The sequence below is a fragment of the Dipodomys merriami genome, unplaced genomic scaffold (assembly GCF_024711535.1).
Source record: "Dipodomys merriami isolate MVZ:Mamm:240054 unplaced genomic scaffold, mDipMer1.0.p SCAF_29, whole genome shotgun sequence".
In the NCBI taxonomy this organism is placed as follows: domain Eukaryota; kingdom Metazoa; phylum Chordata; class Mammalia; order Rodentia; family Heteromyidae; genus Dipodomys; species Dipodomys merriami.
The window spans coordinates 26,060-47,890 of record NW_027204381.1 but is presented as its reverse complement, the minus strand read 5'-3'; the positions used below and the strand labels follow the sequence as shown (position 1 = coordinate 47,890).

Below are 21,831 nucleotides of genomic sequence, written 5' to 3'. Positions count from 1 at the left end.
TCAGCCTAGAAGTCTTAGAATTTTCTTCCCAATGTTAAGATGCTTCTGTGTTCCAAAAACTGAGCAATGAATTGTTCCTCAGCGTTCACATCCATAGCTTTATGTTCCATAACATTTATTTTATGGCTTGATTTATCAAGATAAAAGTAGTTTTATGATTGAATCAATGCACATAGGGGCAAATACATGCAATAAGAGGATGAGGACCATTAATTTTCTCTTTATGACTTTCTTTCTTGAGTTGTTGTGGCTTTCAACCAAAGTTAAGCCTTGCTCCTATTTTCAACTCTTTTTCCCCTCTTCTTTTCCTTTCTTTTCTTTCCCCTCGGTACTTCTAGGTCCCATGAAAGTCTAACAATAGTAATTCTCTTCCATTTGAATGTATGGCTCTTTCCAGTGTATTTAAAAGTAATGCAGATTGTTTAAAGAGTGGTCAAATCCTTTTAGGTCCCACACCTGGCCTGTGGATTGTTCTATTTTGTAATTCTTTGGCTACCAGCTCTTCCCAGAAAGTGGTATTACTGAAACCATTACTAAAAAAAGAAGGCAGCACATTGTTGTTTCAGTTTTCAGTATCATTAGTGCTATTTCTTGCATATTTCAAGTGTCATTCTCCTCACAATTAACGTATAAACACCTCAGTCCAATCTTGTGAATTAAAACACAAACACCAATTTCCCAGTCAATACAAACTTATCTCACAGAGGTGGTAGGAAGGTCATGGCTAATTTAGGCACCAAATGGTCAGCTTAGCAATCAGCATCAGCCATGACACTGATGACTAAAGTGCTATTATGAATCACAAGACCATTAACATGCATCCTGTCATTTCACAAGAAATACAGAACTCAGAGACCATACAAATTGTAATCTATAACTAGCCCACATAACCTTTATCCTCAGAGGCAGAAGGAGAGAAAACATTAGAAAGTAATAATAATAACTTCTATATATTGGGTATTTGATTAATATCAAGCACAGTAGTAAGTACCTACCATAATCCTATAAAGGTAAAACCATACCCTTGGTGTATAAGGAGATGGCAACAGGAAGAGGTAATAGGACTTGTGAGTACCACACACCCAACCAATCATAAGTGTAGGACTCAAACTTGGGACCACTAGACCCAGAAGCTAAGATTTTAAACTACTAGCAGCAAACAAAGATACCCCTCTTTAACTCCAAATAAAATTCTACTCACTATATCTTGTTCTCCACACACCTGACTCTTTCCAAAATCTATAAAGTTCAGGAAGAAGGAAATCCCAATGAAGAAGAAGCAGTGGCTTCCAGTGCAGACTTCCATTAGAGTTGCCTGAGAATCTGATAGACCGAGTTATTAAATAGGAACCCCAAATCCCTCTTTGAGCCTTGCATTGATCTCTTCCAAGATGGCTGCAAAGGACAATGGAGGGCATCTTCAATAAGTAAGCTGAAACACAAGTTAATCTCATCAAAATGGAGTTCTCAAGAGCTGAACAAGTACCCACAGGTTGATGCATTTCATTTTGCCTATATCTAACATGGAAGGCTTGAGCTTCTACAAAGAGCACCACCTAAGCCCAGAAAGGAGTCAGAAAACACCACCCAAGCCCAGAAAGGAGTCAGACTTCATGACAGGGAAACAGGACAGCTTGGCAAGTCCATTCGTGATGTCTGGTTTAGAATAAATGTCATTATGAGTGAGTTGCTAGTGTAATCCTTAAGCTTCATTTTCCTCATCTTTGAAAAAGGCCCAATAACAGAGCCTATGCCACGGCGTTGTTATGAGGATGAAGTGAAATAAATAGTGCATTCAAAGTATGGCAAAGATCATCAGTTGTCACACCCAACATCTGCTTTGTCCCTTTTTTGACAAGCCCTGCTTTATGGAGGATGGCAATATGCCCAGCTAAACAATTCTGTTGTTCTCCTATAGCTAGGAGTAGCCATGAGCTGGCAGAAGAGGTTATGCATTGGAGGGTGGAAAGTGAGAGGGGGTAAGCAGCAGTGATAGAGAAGCATATTTTTTGCTTCTTTTTTGCTTTCTCTTTGTCTGAAGATATGATGAAGATCACAGACGTAGCCCAAAAGTTAAAGTGACTGCTATGAAGAAACCTTGAAGACAAAGCCACACACCAAGAATAGCAGACAGGAAGGACAAAAGGTGCTTGAAATATTGGTGACACTGTTGAACTACCTAGAATCCTGAATAACCTCTTATTAACTTTCTTTTAGGTCAGAAACAGTATATTACTGTCTTAGCTAAATCTCTGTCAGGTCTCTCCAGTAGCAACCAAATGTAATCTAAACTTTTCCAACATAGTATTTGATAGATCGTATGGCGCCAAATAAGTACCCATCACCCCTATCAGAAGGATAAAGACAAGAGATATTAGGTTCTACTGATTTCAATCTTTAGATAGGAATTCTCAGCCTTGATTGCATGTTAGAATCACCCAGGAAAATAATCTAGAAATCTCAATGCCAGAGGAAATTGAACCAAAAGTTTTGGATTGGGACAAGTGGATCACTATTCCTTTAATCTCCCCAAAGCATTGAAATGTGTCACCAAGGCTGCTCTAAGCAGATGGAAGAATCCCTGCTATCAAATTAAGGATATTGTTCTAAAATATATTTTATAAGCACTTGGAAAAACTCAGAAATTAGAACTGGAAAAGAACTTCAAACAAGCTCAGTCTCCTTAGTAAGTAAAAGGGTAGTTTCATTTCATCTGAGACCCACAGGGATTGAATGGCTGGCCAAAGACTCAAATCTTATTATCTGTAGACTGGAATGCACAGTTCATTTCTCTGGCAGGCAAGAGTAAAGTCTCCCTCAACCAGGACAAGAGAGCTTCAGAGAATTTTGACTCAGTTGAGTGCTCGTGGCTCATGCCTATAATCCTAGCGACTCGGGAAGCTTAGATCTGAGGATCCTGGTTCAAAGCCCGCCCAGGCAGGAAAATCTGTAAAATCTCCAATTAACCACCAAAAAACTGGGGGTGAAACTGTGGCTTAAAGTGGTAGAGCACTAACCGTCAGCAAAAAGAGCTCAGGGACTGTATCCAGGCTCTGAGTTCAAGCCACATGACCAATGGGGGAAGAAAATAGAGAATCTCCCCTTGTGCCAGCCAATTTCATTTTCGTCAAGAAATTCCTTCAAAAAATGAGAAAACTAGAATATTACTAAATATTTCTTGAATGTGAAAACTATAATAACGATCATAATCAATCAACCAAGTTTGTTTTTGTTGGCTTAGCACGACAAATTGATGGACATCTTCAGTTAGCCAGAAAAATAAATTTCTTTAGGAAGAAGTCAGAAAGAAAAAAACCCTTTGTAATGGGAAAGTTAAAAGCAAATATTTACAGAACTTGCTAATGAATCAAACATTCAGACATTTAGTGAATGAGCATAGATAATCTTGATTTTTTTTTTTTACACAAAAGGCAGATTTCCAGGTGTGAAATGGAAGAGAGTTTTATATTTTTCTGACTCAGTAACTTTTGGAGTATGGGGGGGGGGATAAATTTGGCATTTTTCTTTGGTAAATATAAGAAGGAGGAAGTAAAATATAAACCTTGAAAAACACCTGCTCTTTTGCCAATTAAATCTGTATGCTTTATATGGCCTTGATTTCACCTGAAAAGGGTGCTTGTGAATTTATGTCTCTCCTTAGGATTCTATTTGTCCTTAATATCATGGACCACTGAATTGATGCATAAACTTGGTAAGAAGTAAAGGTGTTTATCGGGCTCATTAAATAAGCAAAAGTTGCAACCAGAGCAGAAATATTAGAGGTTGTCCATGTATTTAAAATTACTTTTTGTTCATAAATGCCTCTGAATTTATGCAAGAGATTCTCAGGTTCAGAAAGTATTTCACATTTTCTCTTTTGTTGCCCTAGAAATGTGTCCTATTTAGTGGAATCCTAGCATAAATCCTTAGTGCAGTGTTTTGTGCTAATGAGAATTTTGAGACCCTAATTTATCTATTTGTTAAGCCTTGGCTATGTTCAAGTTTTGTGGAAGCAAATTCCCATCTGTGCCATTAAAATCTGATAACCATTTCCCGTTCCAAAGGTGCCTCTTTAGGCACTATAGTGAAGATATACCACAGTCGCTAGCCAACCAGACAACTGAAGAGTATCAGTTAAGCTGTTTTTCCTTATCTTGTAGATCTTTTCCTAATGCAAGGAACAACAATGAAATGCAGTTGTCTATCCATCCTCTCTCTATCAAGACTGTCAAGTTTATTGCACACAATTCTATCACTTTTAAGGAAGAGGTTCAGTTGAATTCATTTTAAGCACTGACCAAATCATCTTCTAATTATCTTATCTACAACTGATGCTAACATTGTCCAAGCCCAGGATACTAAGTGATCTGGGGAAATAAATGTCTAAAGTACTAATCAAATCATGTAAGACCAGAGCTTAGCCAGCCTTTCCTATAACTAGCCAGATAGTGATTATTTTAGGCTTTGTGTACTGTACATTCTCTGTTCCAACTATTCAGCTGTCATTGAAACATGCCTTAAACATACACAAATAATAGACATGGCTGTTTCAATAAAACTTTATTTATAAAACAGGCAGCAGGCCCACATTGGTACATGAACTGTACTAGCAGACCTTTGGTTTAGACCCTAGATACTATCACTCAAGATTTTTTTTGGGGGGGGGGGGTCGGTCGTGAGGCCTGAACTCTGGGCCTGGGCACTATCCCTCAGCTCTTCAACTCAAGGCTAGCACTCTACCATTTGAGCCACAGGGCCTATATGGCATAGAGGAATCGAACCCAAGGCCTCATGCATGTGAGGCAAGCAGTTCACCACTGAACCACCTTCCCAGTGCCTCAAGAATAATTTTATAAGGACTTTTAATTATTCTATTTAAAGTGTCATAAAAGGATATAGACTAGAAGGAAACTGACATAACCCTGATCAGTCAATAGGCTGACAGAAACGTCCAGTACGAAGACACTAACAACCACTGTCACTGCTTATAAGGGAACTAAAGATCACTTTACCAATATTCTCCACTTTAGTTCTTACAGTGAGGAAAACATTAGAATCCTCATCTTCAGATTTTAAGGAATATGAAAAAAGAGATAACTCAATTGTCAAGCCAGCTGTCAAACCCAGCTCTGTCTTGCTCTGACATCCATGCTATTTCTACTGTACTATTACTGTTGGATGGATGCTAATTCTCACTTACATGGACTGAGAGGACCAAGTACAGAACCCAGGGAGAAAATCTGCAGGCCAATCACTTCTTTATCCAATTGACTGGCTAAGCACATCTGAAATTCATGGTCAGGAAGATCCACTTCTCTGTGCTGGTATCTCTCAGCTCTGTCAATTATCTCTGATCTTAGCCAAAACCTGTGTTCACATTAAGTCCACAAACAGGGGTCATGAGCCAGGTAGGGAGGAGGCTACACTTACAAAGTAAATGTTTTCTTAACCCTTTCCAGAACCTGGGGTACAGTCATTTCAGCTCATGCCTCAAGGGTGTTTTCTGAAAAAAGAAAGTGCCTTTTCAGCGCTCTTGGTGTCTGATTTCAAACTTTGCCCTTCCATGGGGGTGATTCTAAGTGGGTTGATGATGCCGCCCTGTTTTCACTAGTTTTCCCACAGGGTATAGTCATTTGGGCGCCCTAACCCACAACTTGGGTCTAGGAGAAAGGCCTAGATCCAGTGTGTGAGGCCTTTCCTAATTTTCTTTAAGACTCTAAAAGTTTAACTAAAGAGAATTTCCATGTGTACTCATCTGGACATGTGGAAATGTTCACCATAGTCATCCCACCAATGAATTCACAATGTGGTCTCTTTTACAATGGAGTTTTGCTATCTGTGGCTCTAGGGTGTGTATAAAAGCATGTTCTCCAACAGCCTCTTTTCTAAAAAGAAAAAAAAAACTATTCATCTCTCAGGAGACATGAAAAGAAAACAAAGAAGAGGACATGGCATTCTGGGTATGTAGTAAAGTATCCTAAACTCAGATGCTGAAAGGAATCAGAGCTGTTAGCATCCTGTTGGTGACACTATCACTTACGAAGGCCAGCTCTGTAAAAAGGAGTTATTTTATCCTCATTTTAAACGGGTAAAAAACCCTAAGAATTGAACAAAGGAGTTCACACAAAACCCAAATGATTCAGCTGTATGTGAAAAAGCATATGATCACTTAGAATCCCCCTATAAAGCCATTATATTTCATCTACTCTGACATAGCCTTTCCAGTGATGTCAGCTCCCATTGCTTCCAGAGATGGGATCCTGCTCCATCTTCCTTCTGGTAGGGTATTCCTCATTATCTTACAATAATGAGTTATGGACTCATAACTATCAAGTCCATATTCAAGTTCAGTTCTGTTTATTTTTAATGCATCTTTCTAATATCTATGGGACTTAATAACCTGAGAAATTTTTACTCCTATGACTCACACATTAACAAACTCACTTTCTGAGATTTTCCACAAGAAGCAAACAACAACAAAATGAAGTAGTACTTACCAGTTACATTTTAACTAATAAAGTTTATATTTTCAGTTATCCCTTTAAAAAATTAATACCTTGTATTTTTTCTGTAAATCTAGATTTTCTTATAGTAAGTTTACATAAGGTAAGTTATACCTAAACTTATCAAAGGGCATTGAAAAAGATTAAGAACCTTAAAAGGAAACATAGAACAATTCTGGGCAAAACTTCTTGCTGAAAGAACTATGTTTACCTCAAGACAGCAATGAATGTTGTCGATTGTATCACTTCAATTATTAATAACTTGAATCTCCCTTCAATCAGCAGAATGGAAAATAAAGTTCACAGTTGTTCCATTTGACTTCAAGGATAAAACTCAAGGTTAATGACAAACCTGCTACCCCTTTGCAGTGGGATATACAAGCCTTCACAGAATGGGAGCCACAAGAGGCAGAAGGTTTCCACCTAATCCCACACAAGCAGGTTTCCACCTAATCCCAAATGCATCCACAGAAACAAATCACCTCTGATAGAAAGCTAAGCAACTCAGCGAGAAACAGGCCTACACCTGGGGGGGGGTGAAAAAGCTGCCTATAAAAACAAAGTTCTTCATGTGAAGAACTGCATGGTTTCCCCTCCCAGCCCCAAACCCATGTCACATCTGGCTTTTATCTTATGAATCATAAACTGTCCTTTATTCACAGTGATTCATGCACAGGGCGGAGATGTGATGAGCTGTCCCATCTTGGGAACACAAGTTTCCCTCCAGTCTGGAAAATCAGCATCACTTCTAACAGGTTGTTTTCTCCCTCAGGTGTACCTCTTCCCTGCTCCCCATTTTGGAACCCAGACCCTGCTGCCTCATTTACCCACCAGCTCCCAAATTCTAGGCCAACAGGTGATCTCCCAGAGCCTCTCTGCCTCTGTTTATTTGGCTCTGACAGCCACGGCCAAACCCACTTACATTTTTGCCAGAGCATGGCCTGTGACAGGATGTTGCCTTTTCTCTTTGAAGCAGACAGTTTGGCTTCTTTACTGTAAGACCTGGGTGTGCTTTCCTCCAGTGGAACCACCGCTTGCTTTGAGGCTGTTTCCTGGGCTTTTTAAAGGCCTGAGTTCCCGCTGTGTGGGGCCGCGTCATCACATCCTCCCACCTCAGGCACGAGTGCACTTGTTCTACAGCCATGCTGCCTATCACCCCCCACTGTGTGGGGTGCTTCATGCATGGAGCCAGCCAGCTGGGACTAAGAGCCCCACAGAACAGAAGGCCGCAGCCACTCACACACAGCCACTGACTGTTGTGAGAGCGCGAGGATGTGTGTGAGTGTGAACAGTGTGAGCACCATGTCAAGTCTTGGACCTCCTCACATAAGAAGGAGCCCAAAAGGCCCTCTGGAAAATTCTGAGTTTTCTCTGGTGTTCATACAGAGTTACACACCACCAAGACATTGGCAGGTCTTGGCCTGCCATGGGTGTCTGCTCAACAGGAAATGCAATTCCCAAGGGTCAATGATTCTCGCCATGGGAGGAAACACCTGTCCTTCCTTCAAGCCTCACTACACAGCCTCCTTGTTCTTTTAATATTGCTTTTCTGTTATTCCATTTTGAAATTCAGTGGCCCCTCCTCTTGCCCCAGTCCCCGCCAAAGTGGCGAGACTGAATCGTGCTTCAATATGGGGGGAGGGAGGGCTGACACTGACTCTGATGGCCAATATGCCCACAGAGAAAGGGGCCAACTCACTAAGGGAAGAACAGAGACGGAACTCATACTCTTTAAATGGGGTTAGTTTCTCAAAGGAGACTGGTAGTCACACTAAGAAACTACTGAGAGAGGGTCTCTCTTCTACTGTCCTCACTTGATTAACCAGAAGCTTCTCAAAGGAAGAGCAACTGGTTTACCACCTGTAGTGCATAGGTGTGAGGCTTACAGGCTCCTTCCACATCCAAAATAACCTTCATTTTTCCAAAATTCAGCTCAATTAGTACCTTTTCCGGTAAGCAATGTTCTGACTCACCCAAGCTCCTGACTCTTATCCATCCCTCTTTTCTTGGCTCTTGGAATGCTTTGTCTATTGGATGAATGATGGTAAATTATGAAATGATTTGTAGATATCTCACAGTTTCTCCTTTTCTCCAATGCTTTACAGAGAACTGTCGCCTACTGGCTACCTGTTCATGTTCCTTAATGAAGTCATGACTTACTGTCTCTAATGGGTTGGTGGTTTGAGGAAAAGTCTTGAGGAGAAATGTTCGCACAATTCACTCAAAAGACAGAGAAGGTTGTCTCCTGGCTGAGTTATGAACCATCATGGAAAACCTCTGAACTTCAGGACAAAGGAAGGCCCAGGATGGGAAGGTTATATCACAAGGCCTTAGGGCTCAGGGAGAAATTTCTTCTAGCAACACTAGCACAGACCTGGCTCAGACCCGGGAGACATGGGTTCCTATCAAGATTCTGTCATTCTCTGGTTATGTTGCCTTAACTAAATTACAGAATTTCTAGTCTCAGTTTCCATGGTTATAAAATGAAGAAATTGTTCTATAGGTCTCATAGATTCTTAGGAGGGTACCCAATTTGCTGGGCCTCTTTCATATTGATCTTGTTTTAGTTATCTGTCTTATTTCATCTAAGTCAATGAAATACAGAACTTTGTCTTGTTCATCCCTATTTTCCCCATAGGCCTAACGTAACCATTTTCATGAAGTAATAATAACTATTTGCTGTGCATCAGAATTCATGTTCAAAGTTTTAAATGAGTTCATCTAGTTTACATATAACAACTTGGTGAAGAAACTTGTATCTAGTTGTTCCAAGAAACAAATAATAGTTAGAAATTTTCATTTGCCCACTGTCACAGGGTTATTAGGTGATATGCTAGCTGTCAGATCCAAGTTTATCTGTTAAGAGATGGAGCTCTAATTAATTACACTAATATATTCAATAACTTGGAATTACTAAAAAACAAATGTCAACCATGTTTTCTCTTAATAATAAGGAATTCAATCATTCAATCTGGAGAGATTCAGTAGAATATCCCCTAGGGGTAAATCCCTGTTCTTGGGGAAAGAAGAGATAAAGAAGCCCACAGTTCTTTGATGAATCAAATTTTGTACACTGACAGAGACAGTGAAATAGTAGAGGGAAGAAAAAAAAAAATCACCAGGACAGATTGTAATGAAATTTTAAAACAACTACTCCCAAAGAAGAAATTCTATCATCTTACTGAAAAAAAGAATCTATTAACACCCAAAGATCAAGAAGTATAACGACTGCACACTGGTCCACAACGAAACTAAATGTAAACAATGAAGAACACTTTTTAAAATATTGAAAAACAGAGCCTGACCTTGTCATTTTTAAATCCAGCCAAACTGTCATTCAAATATTGTAGCGTAACAAAAATATCCTCAGACCTGCAAAGCCTGACATTAAAATTTCTCCTAGAGGATGTACTCAAATGAAAAGGGCTACCTGGGAGGATGTTATAAGAAATACTGAAACAGAAGGACATCAGCTACATGAATCAAGTTGACTCTTTTGTAAAACTGGAAACAATAAGGGCTGCAATGCATGGTTTCTCTTAGGAGAGAAACACAAAGGTGCAATGCCTGAGTGCTGCTTCATATTTATATAAAATAATATACATATTGAAATTAACTCCAAGGTATGGGAACAAAGACCTCTCTCTTTTTCTTGCTTTCTTTTTTTTCCAGTTTTTAGCTTTTGATGATTCTGTCTTCTTTATCTTATGTATGATGCATTCAAGTGTACATCTTCGGAAGGGTTGTGGAGAGGGTACAGAAATTGAGGGGAAAAGGGTGAAAAAGTACAACAGTGGAGCTGGCTGCACATGGATGAAAGTGCACTATACAACTCATGAGTGAAGCCAGGGGGAGGGACAAAGACACTGTACAAAGGAAATATACTCATTCCCAGACTCATGTATTTGAAATCCCTCTGTACATCACCTCTCTAATAACAATAAAGTAAATTAATTTTAAAAGCCAAAAAGATATCATAGTGCTTGTACAAGTGCTCAAGGAATATCATTTATGTTATATTCTATTTAATTTTGTGATATGTGGCTCTAAAGGAAATCAAGAGCATATTTAATTGTGCAAATGTTCTTTTATATAAAGAAGAAAGTTGAGCATCTCATACTAAAAGTTTAGGGATAGAAATGTTGAAGATTTAGGATTTTTTAATTCTTTTTTATTATTATTAAGTTTTTTATTGTGAAAATACAGTACAGAGGGGTTACAATTACATGAGCAAGGTAATGAGTACATTTTTTATCAAGCATTGTTGCCTCCTCCTTTGTTTTTCCCTTACCATCCCTGCCCTCCCATCTCCACGACTACATAGGATTTTCTTCAGGTATTATAATACTGGTATATACATGATGAGCTACTTTGGGACTAGAACCCAAATATAAATATGAAATTCATTTATGATTCACATATACTTTAAGCACCTGCATTTTGATTGTGACTTGTCACATAAAGTCAGGTGTGAAACTTTCCACTTGTGGTGTCATGTCAATACTCAAAAAATGTTTCTGATTTTTGAGCATTTCAAATTTTGGATTCTCAGCTTAGGTATTCTTAACCAGTAGAGCTGTACATAAATTTAAGAAATCAATAACAAAAAACAAATATGTAAATATAAAGTTAAGGTAGAGGGCAACCACCACTGTTGTTCTTACTATAAATACAGAATGTTTCCCTTTAAACCAGCTGAAGAAAACTTGGACCTATGTATGAGAAACAGTAATTCCTTACTTTTTAATAGAATGTAAAATAGAAAATAGATGATAGGGTAAGTTCTAATAGTTCACTAATTATAATGAATTATAATGAATATACATAAGCCTACCAACCAGAAGACACGCATTCCTGGATTGAAGCTGGGTATTATAAAAAAATATCAACAATAGGGGCTGGGAAGGTCGCTCAGTGGTCGAGTGCTTGCCTTGCATGCATGAGGCCCTGGGTTCGATTCCTCAGCACCACATAAACAGAAAAAGCTGGAAGTGGTGCTGTGGCTCAAGTGGTAGAGCGCTAGCCTTGAGCTGAAGAGCTGAGGAACAGCGCCTAGGCCCAGAGTTCAGGTACCATAACTGGCAAAATAAAAAGTTATTTATTTATATATATATATATATATATATATATATATATATATATATATATAAACACACACACAATATAATGTTATATTTTGATTTTTTAAAGGAACTTTGGAAATTAAAGACTGATGTAAAATTGATTCTAAATCTAAATAAAGTCAAGATTTGAAAGAGAGAGAGAGGTGCAAGTGGCTCATGCTTGTAATCCTAGCTACTCTTAAGACTAAGACCTGAGGATTGTGGTTTGAAGCCAGCCCAGGCAGGAAAGTCCATGAGACTCTTATCTCCAATTAATTACCAAAAAAGCTAGAAATGACACTGTGGCTCAAGTGGTAGAGCACTAGCCTTGAGCACAAAAGCTCAAAGACAGCACACAAGCCCTGTGTTTAAGGTTCCGGACAGGCATTCACACGTGAGCACGCACGCACATATGCACGCACACACACACACACACACACACACACACACACACACACACACACACACACACACACACACACACACCCCATTCAATTTGGGAATATAGATTCAAAAATTCTAAATAACATATTAGTTTGTAGAGTAGTACATCATGAAATGACTACACATCATGATATAATAATTATACAGTATGATACATAGCATTTGCCTCAAGAAGGCAAGGATAATTTACTATTAGAAAATTTAACAATGTAATTCACTACATTGATGAACTATAGGAGAAAAAGAGTGAAATATTTCAACTAACATCTATTTGATAATTTGTTTTTAAAAGGTGCCCAGGAATCCTATGTGCACATTAATATCTTCCTTGGAACAACCCATAAAGTTCATAAGAGCTAAGGATAAAAGCCACTTATTACTTGAGAGAAGTATTATGATATCAAGTTCTTTAATATATGAAAGAAAAATTGCTTCAGTTCAGAATGAATAATAATTGGCATCTAGGGGAAAGTGGATAATCCACTCACATTCCTTTTCATACTAAGTCAGCTAAATTCATTTCTCATTTCTTCAGTAAATACATATTATTTCCTTCTTTTATACAAGTTCCCTCTGTACAGTGGAGAGATTATTTAATTGAGTTAGTGAACCTGGTTAGAAATCTATCTACCCTAAATGAAGTAAAGCCATGGGCAAATTGTTTAGGCTCTACTAGCTGTGATTTCATCCTCTTTCAAGCTGAAATAATAATGGTGAATAATAAAAAGAATTGTTGCAAAGATAAAATGCAGTAGCCTACTTGACCTTTTTGTTTGTTTGTTTGTCGGTCATGGGTCTTGAACTCAGGGCCTGGGTGCTGTCCCTGAGCTCTTCATCTCAAGGCAAGTGCTCTACCACTTGAGCCACAGTGCCACGCCTGATTTTCTGGGGGTTAATTGCAGATAAGAGTTTCACGGACTTTCCTGTCTGAGCTGACTTTGAACCTCAGTCCTCAGATCTCAGCCTCCTGAGTAGTTAGGATTACAGATGTGAGCTAGCAGTGCCTAGTTTATTTTTTATATGTACTAATTTTATTGTTGACTCAGATCAAGACAACTAAATCCTCTTCTATATCTTTATTCTCAAAATTCACACACACCTTGAAGCCCTTGAAGCGTTGCCAATTTCTGCTTTCCTAAGCAAAGAGCAGGACCCCAACCCTTATCAAAGAAGCAACTGGATCCAGACCACATCTCATCTTCTCCAGTTCCCAGCCACCATAAGCAAATATGGCTGACAGCTGCATGTCGGTACTTATCTAAAATTGAGCTTAGTGATTGAGACTTCATTTTTATTGCTCCTTAAATAATTATACACTATAACTAGGAACTATGAAAAGGAAATCACATCCGCTTGACAAATGGAGATTGATTTGGACCAAGCAGTCTGGATGGATGCCAGCATTCAGAAGCCACAGTTTTATTATATATAACAGCCTGGCCTCCAAGGTAGGCTGGAGGGTGCCCAACACTTTATGGCCATTCTTGAATGCCCTATGGTGCTAGACAGATGGCTTCTAGTCATCCTGACATCCCCCATCACATAAGCATTTGGCAAGTACCCACATCCCATTTGCAGATGAGAAAACCAAGGATGAGGTGACTTAACTTTGGTTGGGGATTATCACAAATGATCTCAAAAGACAGAGAACACCTGGGGATAATTTTCTATGACACTGTTATTAACATGGAGTTTCAGAAAATAGCCTTTGCAAAAGACGTGCCCTCCAGGCTATTCTAGCACCAAGGGGTCCTTCCAAGGCAGACTTTACATTTTGTTTTGTTTGGGGCACTGTTTCACCAACCACCACTGAGTAATGGAGTTATTACTCAATCATTACCCATATTATCAACAGTTACCTTTTTCAACTCTGTAACCAACTGCTGACCACTTCTGAAAACTCTTCCATGGTATTTCTACAAATGTTTATTGGGCTCAAAATATACTAGGAATTGTGGTAGATATTAGGGCCACAAAAGTAAGGAAAATACAGTCCCCATGTTCAAGCAAATGATCATTGGAATATTTAAAAAGCTAACTTTTAATCATGGAAAGTCTCACAAGAATTCCTAGAAAATGGTTCTTATTCAAATTATATAGGAGAGTTGTTTTAAAAGAAAATTAGAAGAGGAAGGGAGGGAGGGAATAGAGAGTGATTGACTCACAATCTACTGCAGTGGTGTAAGACTGTTTTTGCTTGTTCATTTTTTTTGTTGTTGTTGGTCATGGGGCTTAAACACTGGGCCTGGGCACTGTCCCTCTGCTCTGCAGCTCAAGGCCAGCGCTCTACCAGGTGAGCCACAGCACCACTTCCAGCTTTTTCTGCTTATGTGGTACTGAGGAATCAAACCCAGAATCTCATGCATGCAAGGCAAGCATCTACCACTGAGCCACCTTCCCAGCCCCTGCTTGTTCATTTTTTAAACAAACATTTTAGGCAATATTGTTTTAGTATTTAGGAAGCACCGAACTAGATAAACCCAAACTGATGCTTCTTTTTTCCCCCAAGATCCCACTTTCTATCTCTCCTTTCAAGTCTTCTCCATTGGAATGTCCCTAGAAAGCCCTGATGAGGAAGAAAACAGCATAAGCATAGGATGGAGCAGACCTTTGTCTAGCTAAATACACAACCATCATTCCCCCCACAAAGAAGGAAGCAAGGCACCATGAATGCTCTGCTCCAAGAAACAATCCCATTCCTGTTGCTTTTCCCAAGAAATACCAATCTTGTGACTCTATAACTTGGCTTTAAGACTTGGACCTTATAGCCTCACTGCTTCTCTGTAAGGTATTAGAGGCCTCCTCAAAACACAGACAGCAGTGGTGACCAGCTACTGACCATGTCCTGTTCCGAAGGAGTTTTGTCCAAAGGCTAAGGCCAAGATCAACCATCCTTCCAAACCAGCAGGGTGCTGATGGATCACATCTGCAATCCTAACTACGCAGAAGGCCCAGATTTGAGGATCGCAGTTCAAGCCAACGTGGGCAGAAAAGTTCGAGACTCTTATCTCCAATTAACCATCAGAGAATGGAAAGTGGAGCTATAGCTCAAAGTAGAGCACTAGCCTTGAGAAAAAGAGCTCAGGGATAGTGCCTAGGCCCTGAGCTTAAGCCCCATGATAGACAAAAAACATATAAGCTACTTATTTATCTTTCCCTAGAACACCAAGCTCTCTCCCCAACAGTGATTCAGACTTTTACCAGGTGTACTTCATGACTTGTATCAAAATATGATGGAAACAGAACTTGTCATAAAGCCCAAGTCCATTTCCTTATGACTCAAAAGGATAGTTTACTACAAAAAGACAGAGCCTCCAACATGTGAAGACAAGTTTATTTGCTTTCATGCCATGCTCCTGGGCAACTTCCAGTCACAGGTGGAGTTGTAGGGCTGGCAGCAGAACCACTTTGTTTTTGAATTACCACTTCTCTAATTTGATGGGAGAACAACTCGAATGATTGAATGAATTAAATCAAAGAAGCATAGAAAGATAAAAGGAAGAAGAGAAAAAAGGTGAGAAGGAGATAAAAATGTACATATTAAAAGTCCAAAGGGAAAAGAAATTTACCTCAAAAAACAGAGTTAATTCAGTGAAGCAGGCACACTATATTATATAAGATACTTTGGCTATGCTAACTCTAGTGTGAAACTAATAAATGAAACAAGCTAAGCTTGGCTTTTGTAAACACAGAGACAAAACCAGATACTTGCATCTAATAATCCTGAATGTCTATGATTTTTCTTGTCAAGTGATTCCTTGGTCACCAAAGTATACAATGTCTAGCATATAGGAGAGACTATAAATGTTAGCTGCTATTATTATAATTATTTTTATTAATAATGAATATGAAAGCTTTTAAATTTGAGCCCAACATCCTCCACTATTTGGGAGAGACAATATCAAAATATGCTTATATCAAAATATAAACTGAGTGGCATAAGTACTTTTCACTAAAAAAAAAAAAAAGTAAATAAAAGTCCCTTAGTTTGCATGTCTCATATGGACATCCCATGGATAGGCTCATGTGGGGCCCCCAAAGGGAGTCCTGCCTAGTTCACAAACAGGTGTGAGACTATGCAGTAAAGTGATAATACCTCATGCCATGTCATCACCTAGATTCTCACACATGCCTCCCGATGCCAAGGACAAAGTGCTAGGAGAGAGACTGCCATGAGCTAACACTGTCTGAAGCTCCTCAGGTCTCCTCACTGTTCATATTATCATAGACCTCTCTACTTTTATTACTTGGGGTCAAGGAAGCAGATTACCAAATCACAATCTATACATTCCAATGAATCACACAATCTAATCTAGGCAGCCATGTGTGCCTATCTTTCAGAGACTGTGATGTCAGCTCACACTGAGTAGATGGATCAGAGCAAATGCCAGATGTTCAAACATCTGCTCCTGTCCAGCTGAGAAATATATGCCCAACCCAAGCAGTTGGCAAGGGAGGGTCCCAGGATGCAGCTCACCCAGAGAACTGCATACAGATGCTCACACACATACCTCTACACCCATGGGTTCAGCAGCAACCGAATATCAAAAATATTTCTAAAAAACACTGTGTCTGCCATGAATGTGTGATGTGTGCAAACTTTTTCCTTGGCATTATGCCATAAACCAATACAGTTTAACAACTGCTTACATAGAATTAGGTATAAACACCTCTTAGGTTGTGTGTGAGTTGTATACACACACTATACCATTTTATATAAGAACTCAAGTATCCAAGCATGTTGGTATCTTGAGGGTCCTGGAACCAATCCCCATGAATACTGAAGAAAGACAACATTTGGAGATTTTCTACTTTTATACTAAACATAGGATGAGCCATCAGACTCTGAAAAGTATATCCTCATTAACCATTCCCAGCTTTGGGGACCACTAGTTGCAAAGAAACCAGGAGGAAAGTCTTCCCAGTTGCTAAAGCAAAACCAGGGTCCAAGGTTTTCTTTTCTTTTCTTTTCTTTTTTTGCCAGTCTTGGGGCTTGAACTCAGGGCATGGGCACTGTCCCTGAGCTTCTTTTGCTCAAGGCTAGCACTCTACCACTTGAGAGCCACAGCACCACTTCCATCTTTTTCTGTTTCTGTGGTACTGAGAAATCAAAACCCAGGGCTTCATGCATGCCAGGCAAGCATTCTACCACTAGGCTACATTCCCAGGCCAAGGGTGCAAGGTTTTAGAATGGAGAAGGAGATGCTCTATGAGGGAAGGAGGACTGGCCGCACACAGGTTCTACCTTATGCGGTAACGCTGGGGGCTCTGGCTCCCTCTGCAAAGCTCCATCCGAACTTTAACCTGTCCACTCCTCTTATCAACAATTCAGCAGAGCTTAAAAGACTACGTAACAAAAGCAATTCGGAATGTGATTTCCAAAATCAGACCTCTCCTCTGACACTTGTGCCCTGCCCCATTCTTGTTCTAACAGGCATACCTTATCCCAAACCATTGAAACCAGCCTATGTCCTCATCTGATGCTAAAACTATCCTCATCCAGCAAGGAATGTGTCTACCCATATTGGTCCAACAGTTTGAACACGGTGGAAGAGCCCAGATATTCAAAGAACCATTCATTCCAGATACATAGATGGAGAGCATTATGGGTACTCTGTCTACTTCTCCCTTCATACTATTTTATTAGACCTAGAATCTTTGAATCAGAGAACCTGGTTCTTGGAGAGGTAGTCCCTACAAACCCATGTGGCATGAACATTATGGAGAATTTTTCCCACAGCAGAGAGGATAGTGCTAACCATAAGAGAAAAGAAGGGGATAAACTGACACGGCCTGGTGGGGTTTGGCTTGGATATCCAAAAACGCTTCCTGGCCTCCTCAGAGTGGTTCTGCTATAGGTGTGGTCAGGAGATGTGCCAAAGGATACTGGCTCAGGGTCCCAGATGGCTTCCTGCCTGGACAAACACGCCTCCACAGCCCCAAGTGGACTGTCACCTCCATGGGCCCCTCAGGCAGCACTCACACTAATCCATTGTTCCAAACTGGCAGCACTCTGCTTTTTGCTTCTCATCTCTGCCCTCAGTCACCCCAGCAGCGGTTTGGCTGGTTGGTGCATACTGAACCTGTTGTGGGACTCGCTGATCCAATGCCTGAAGATGGCCTCAGAACTCGGATCTCTCCCTATTCCAGGGACATACTGTGGAGCCTCCAGGACCAAAAGATCAGGGTGTAGAAGAGCCATTAGACCAATAGTTTCCACTGATTTCCATAATCAGAACGTTATTGGTCAGATCCCCAAATTATGAAAGAGGAAAAAAAGAGCCGAACCTCAGTGAAAAAGAGGTAGGTGGCATCCCTCAGTTTCTTCCTCCACCCTCAGGCCCGGTAGCCACACACCCATCAGTCATGGACATGCTCTGACCTATGCCATGAGTCCTTGAACTCACTGTACATGCTGGTATCTTCTAAACAGAGCTAGAGAGGGGTCCCTGTATCAATTGTACCTTCCCACACAGCTTTAAGTCAGCCTGCTCACCTGGCCTACATGGATAGTCTCCAGAAGCCATCTCCACACACGTGCCTAAACCACGCCTGATGATGCTCCTGCAAGGATACAACTTCAGTACCTGTACCACTGAGCCTCCTCCCCAGCACTGGTCCAGGATGGTAGCAAGTGGCCCTGAAATAGCACTTAAGGTTCAGAGGACATTCTAAGTCAAATGTACCCTCCAGAATGGTTAATTCGTGCGTAAGAAGTAAACTGTCTCTGTACTGAGGGCAAAGAACTAGGGATTCTGGGATGGGAATTTTCAAGCATCCCTTGTTCTGGATAGGTAATGTAACTAATAAACTACCATGGGACTTTGAGAAAACAGAGCCATATGATTTATGGGGTGACCCTCCAGGGTTATGGAAAGCTTCCAGTGTGACTCCATTAGAGTGCTCTCCCTTGCTTCCCAGACCTTTTCCAAGCCAACCCTCATGCCTTTTCAGCCAACTCTACCCATTTGCCCCTGTTCTGACACAATTCTATAGGTACAGCAGAAGCATGACCATTTATGAAGAAGGGAATACTCTCTCATTTGTCAAAAACCAATGTGCTTTCACATGTGTCTGAGGTTTAGTTCACTGTCCGAGAAAATCAAAACAAATTGATTTCACAAATGTGGTTGCAACCAGAAATCCCACACATCCTGGACTGTAGTGTGTTCCCATTGGTTCAAGTCTATTCACATCCCCACATCCTTCAAAACCTCACCCAAAGCCAGGCATAGTGAGTCATGCCTATAATCTCTATGACTCAGGGGCTGAGATTAGCAGGATTGAAGTTTGAAGCCAGCCTGAGCAGGAAAGTTTATGATATCCCTTCTCATGGTAGCCATAACTGGGTACAATGGCACATGCCTGTCACCCAAAGCTATATGGGAGGCTGAGATGGGGAGAATCATGGTTCCAGGCCAGACCAGGCAGAAAAGTCTATCTCCATGGAGATATACAATGACAGAAAGCCTGAAAAATGTGATCCAGGTATGCACCTGGGCAGGAAGTGAGACAGTATCCAAAAATAACCCACACATTTAAAAAAAGACTGGAGGTATGGCTCAGTAGTAGAGTACCTGCCTGGCAAACATGAAGCTCTGAGTTAAAACTCAGTACCGGGGCTGGGAAGGTGGCTCAGTGGTAGAGCGCTTGCCTTGCATGCATGAGGCCCTGGGTTCAATTCCTCAGCACCACATAAGCAGAAAAATCCGGAAGTGGCGCTGTGGCTCAAATGATAGAGTGCTAGCCTGGAGCTGAAGAGCTGAGGGACAGTGCCCAGGCCCAGAGTTCAGGCCCCACAACCAACAATAAATAAATAAACAAATAAATAAATAATAAAAACAGTACCACCAAAATAATAACAACAACAACTAAAGCAAAAAGGGTTGGAGGCACAGAGTAAGCAATAGAGTTCCTGCCTATAAAGTATGAGATTCTAAGCTTAAACCTTTCTACCATCAAAAAGAGAACTTACCCAAGTCCTGCACCTTCTACCGAATTTTATCTTCCCCCTTTTAGAGGGTTTCTGATCCCATCCTTACTTATTGCCAATTTTCCACATACTGCATCACTCTCCAATGAACACTTAACTATTCTGCCATTTAATCTGCTCCATTATTCTATTATCATCTTGTGAGCAAGGACCAAAGTTTCCTGGAACTCCCATGGTGCCTTGCACCATGATTTATGCTTATGATTGGCATGTTCCTGATGCTCAGTTAGCTTGGGCTGGCTGACTTCTGTCATTGGCCAGGTCTCCACAGCTCTCACAGCTATGTTTCATCCAAAGAAATGAACCTAGGGCTGAAAAGAGAGCATAAGATTGAATATACATTTTAATCTCCTAATTTCTTCAATCATCCATGTTTTCCCTAAGCAAACATTTGTAAATTTAATCCAAATGACAGACATCTCCTGTCTCCTAAGACCCACAATTCCTCCTCCAATCCACTTTCCAAAATGCAGCCAAGAGGTTTATTTTTCATGCAAATTTGTCATCTTCTACTGTTTTAAACCTCTCAGTAGCTTCTTCCAATAGCCCTTAGGCCCTCATCCAAATCCTTCCTCTAACTTCCTAGGCCCTCTGGGGTCTGAGCTTGCTGCCTTTCTAACCTCATCTCCTATCACATACTACCATACTTTCTAGGATCCTGTGTAGTTAGCTAACATTTCTTAAAACTTTCATACCAGGCTCTTGCTCTCTCTCTACCCTAAGTCTTCACACATGCTCTTCCCTCTATCTAGAATATTCTTCTCCATATCTCCTCCTCTCCCCCACTACAAATTGTCACTTGACTGCTGTTTGATCATCAATTTTTAGATTAAACATCCCTTTGCTCAGGAAGGACTTACTTGCACCCCAGAAATAAGATCCATCTCACCTAGCATCCTATGCCTCTTCATTAGCTGTCTTCTCGCTTGTTTTTCCTCCTAGAGGCTATAGTTACAGTGTTTCCTTGTTGCTCTTGGTATTTCCAGTATTGAGAATGGTGGTGAAATGTTATATTTCAACCTAACATTCAGTAAATCTTTCCAATGGTTTCAGATCATAAAATCACTATATTTTGAGTGATTGCTGTTTTAGAGATAAGATGTATGGTTAAAGTAATGCTTTAAAAAATAGATCCATGGCTTCTAACTCAGTACAATTTAGCTTAGCAAAGAAAATCATTTACAGCCCCTACCACAAGCTTATCCTCTGCCCTGTCCACCAGCCTTTCTTATGGTCTCTAGTTTGTGGAGCACGAGGTGAAGAAAGGGGAGTAGTTGTAACTACTATACAACTACTTCCAATTGGTATTGGGGATGAATCATCTCTGTCCTTCCTACTAGAAGAAAAGATCCTCAGGCTACTGATTTATCTGCAAATCTGAAACAGTTTCATCAGTTTCATAAGCAACTACTGACACCTTTAGTGCACAATGAACAGTCACCACATGTGAAGTGTAGGTTCAGAGACCCTCCTGCTGCCCATCCAAATTCCCTTACTATGGACTGAACATCCCAGCTATTCATCGGTCCTTCAGCTTAAAGCAATGGTTCTCACACTTCAGCAGCAGCAAGCTTCAGAATCATGGGGTAGACTTACTGAGCACAGTCATCTGAGCCCCAACTCCTGAGTTTCTGATTCAGAAAGTCTGATTCAGGCCTGAAATTTTGTATTTCTAGGTTTCCAGGTGATACCAATGTTTTGGGCCCTTGTATTGCACAGCAAAGATGGGGGTGGGGGATTAACTTGTTTTACTACTACAGAGTAACAGTGAGGCCTAGGAGTCTGTATT

At 40.4% G+C, this 21,831-nt stretch overlaps 1 protein-coding gene across 2 annotated transcripts in view; it reads right to left on the bottom strand.

Moving 5' to 3' along the window:
• The window catches only part of Pou2af1 (POU class 2 homeobox associating factor 1), a 50,939-nt gene that overhangs the window by 14,107 nt on the left and 15,001 nt on the right, over positions 1 to 21,831 (bottom strand). The window contains exon 1 of one of the 2 annotated variants that reach the window (XM_070038134.1): positions 7,426 to 7,590. The exons of the other annotated variant lie outside the window; for it this stretch is intronic. Coding sequence (XP_069894235.1) covers positions 7,426 to 7,441 — 16 coding nt within the window. The 5' untranslated portion in view covers positions 7,442 to 7,590. Of the gene's footprint in view, positions 1 to 7,425; positions 7,591 to 21,831 lie in introns of those variants that run through there. 2 annotated transcript variants of the gene reach the window in all.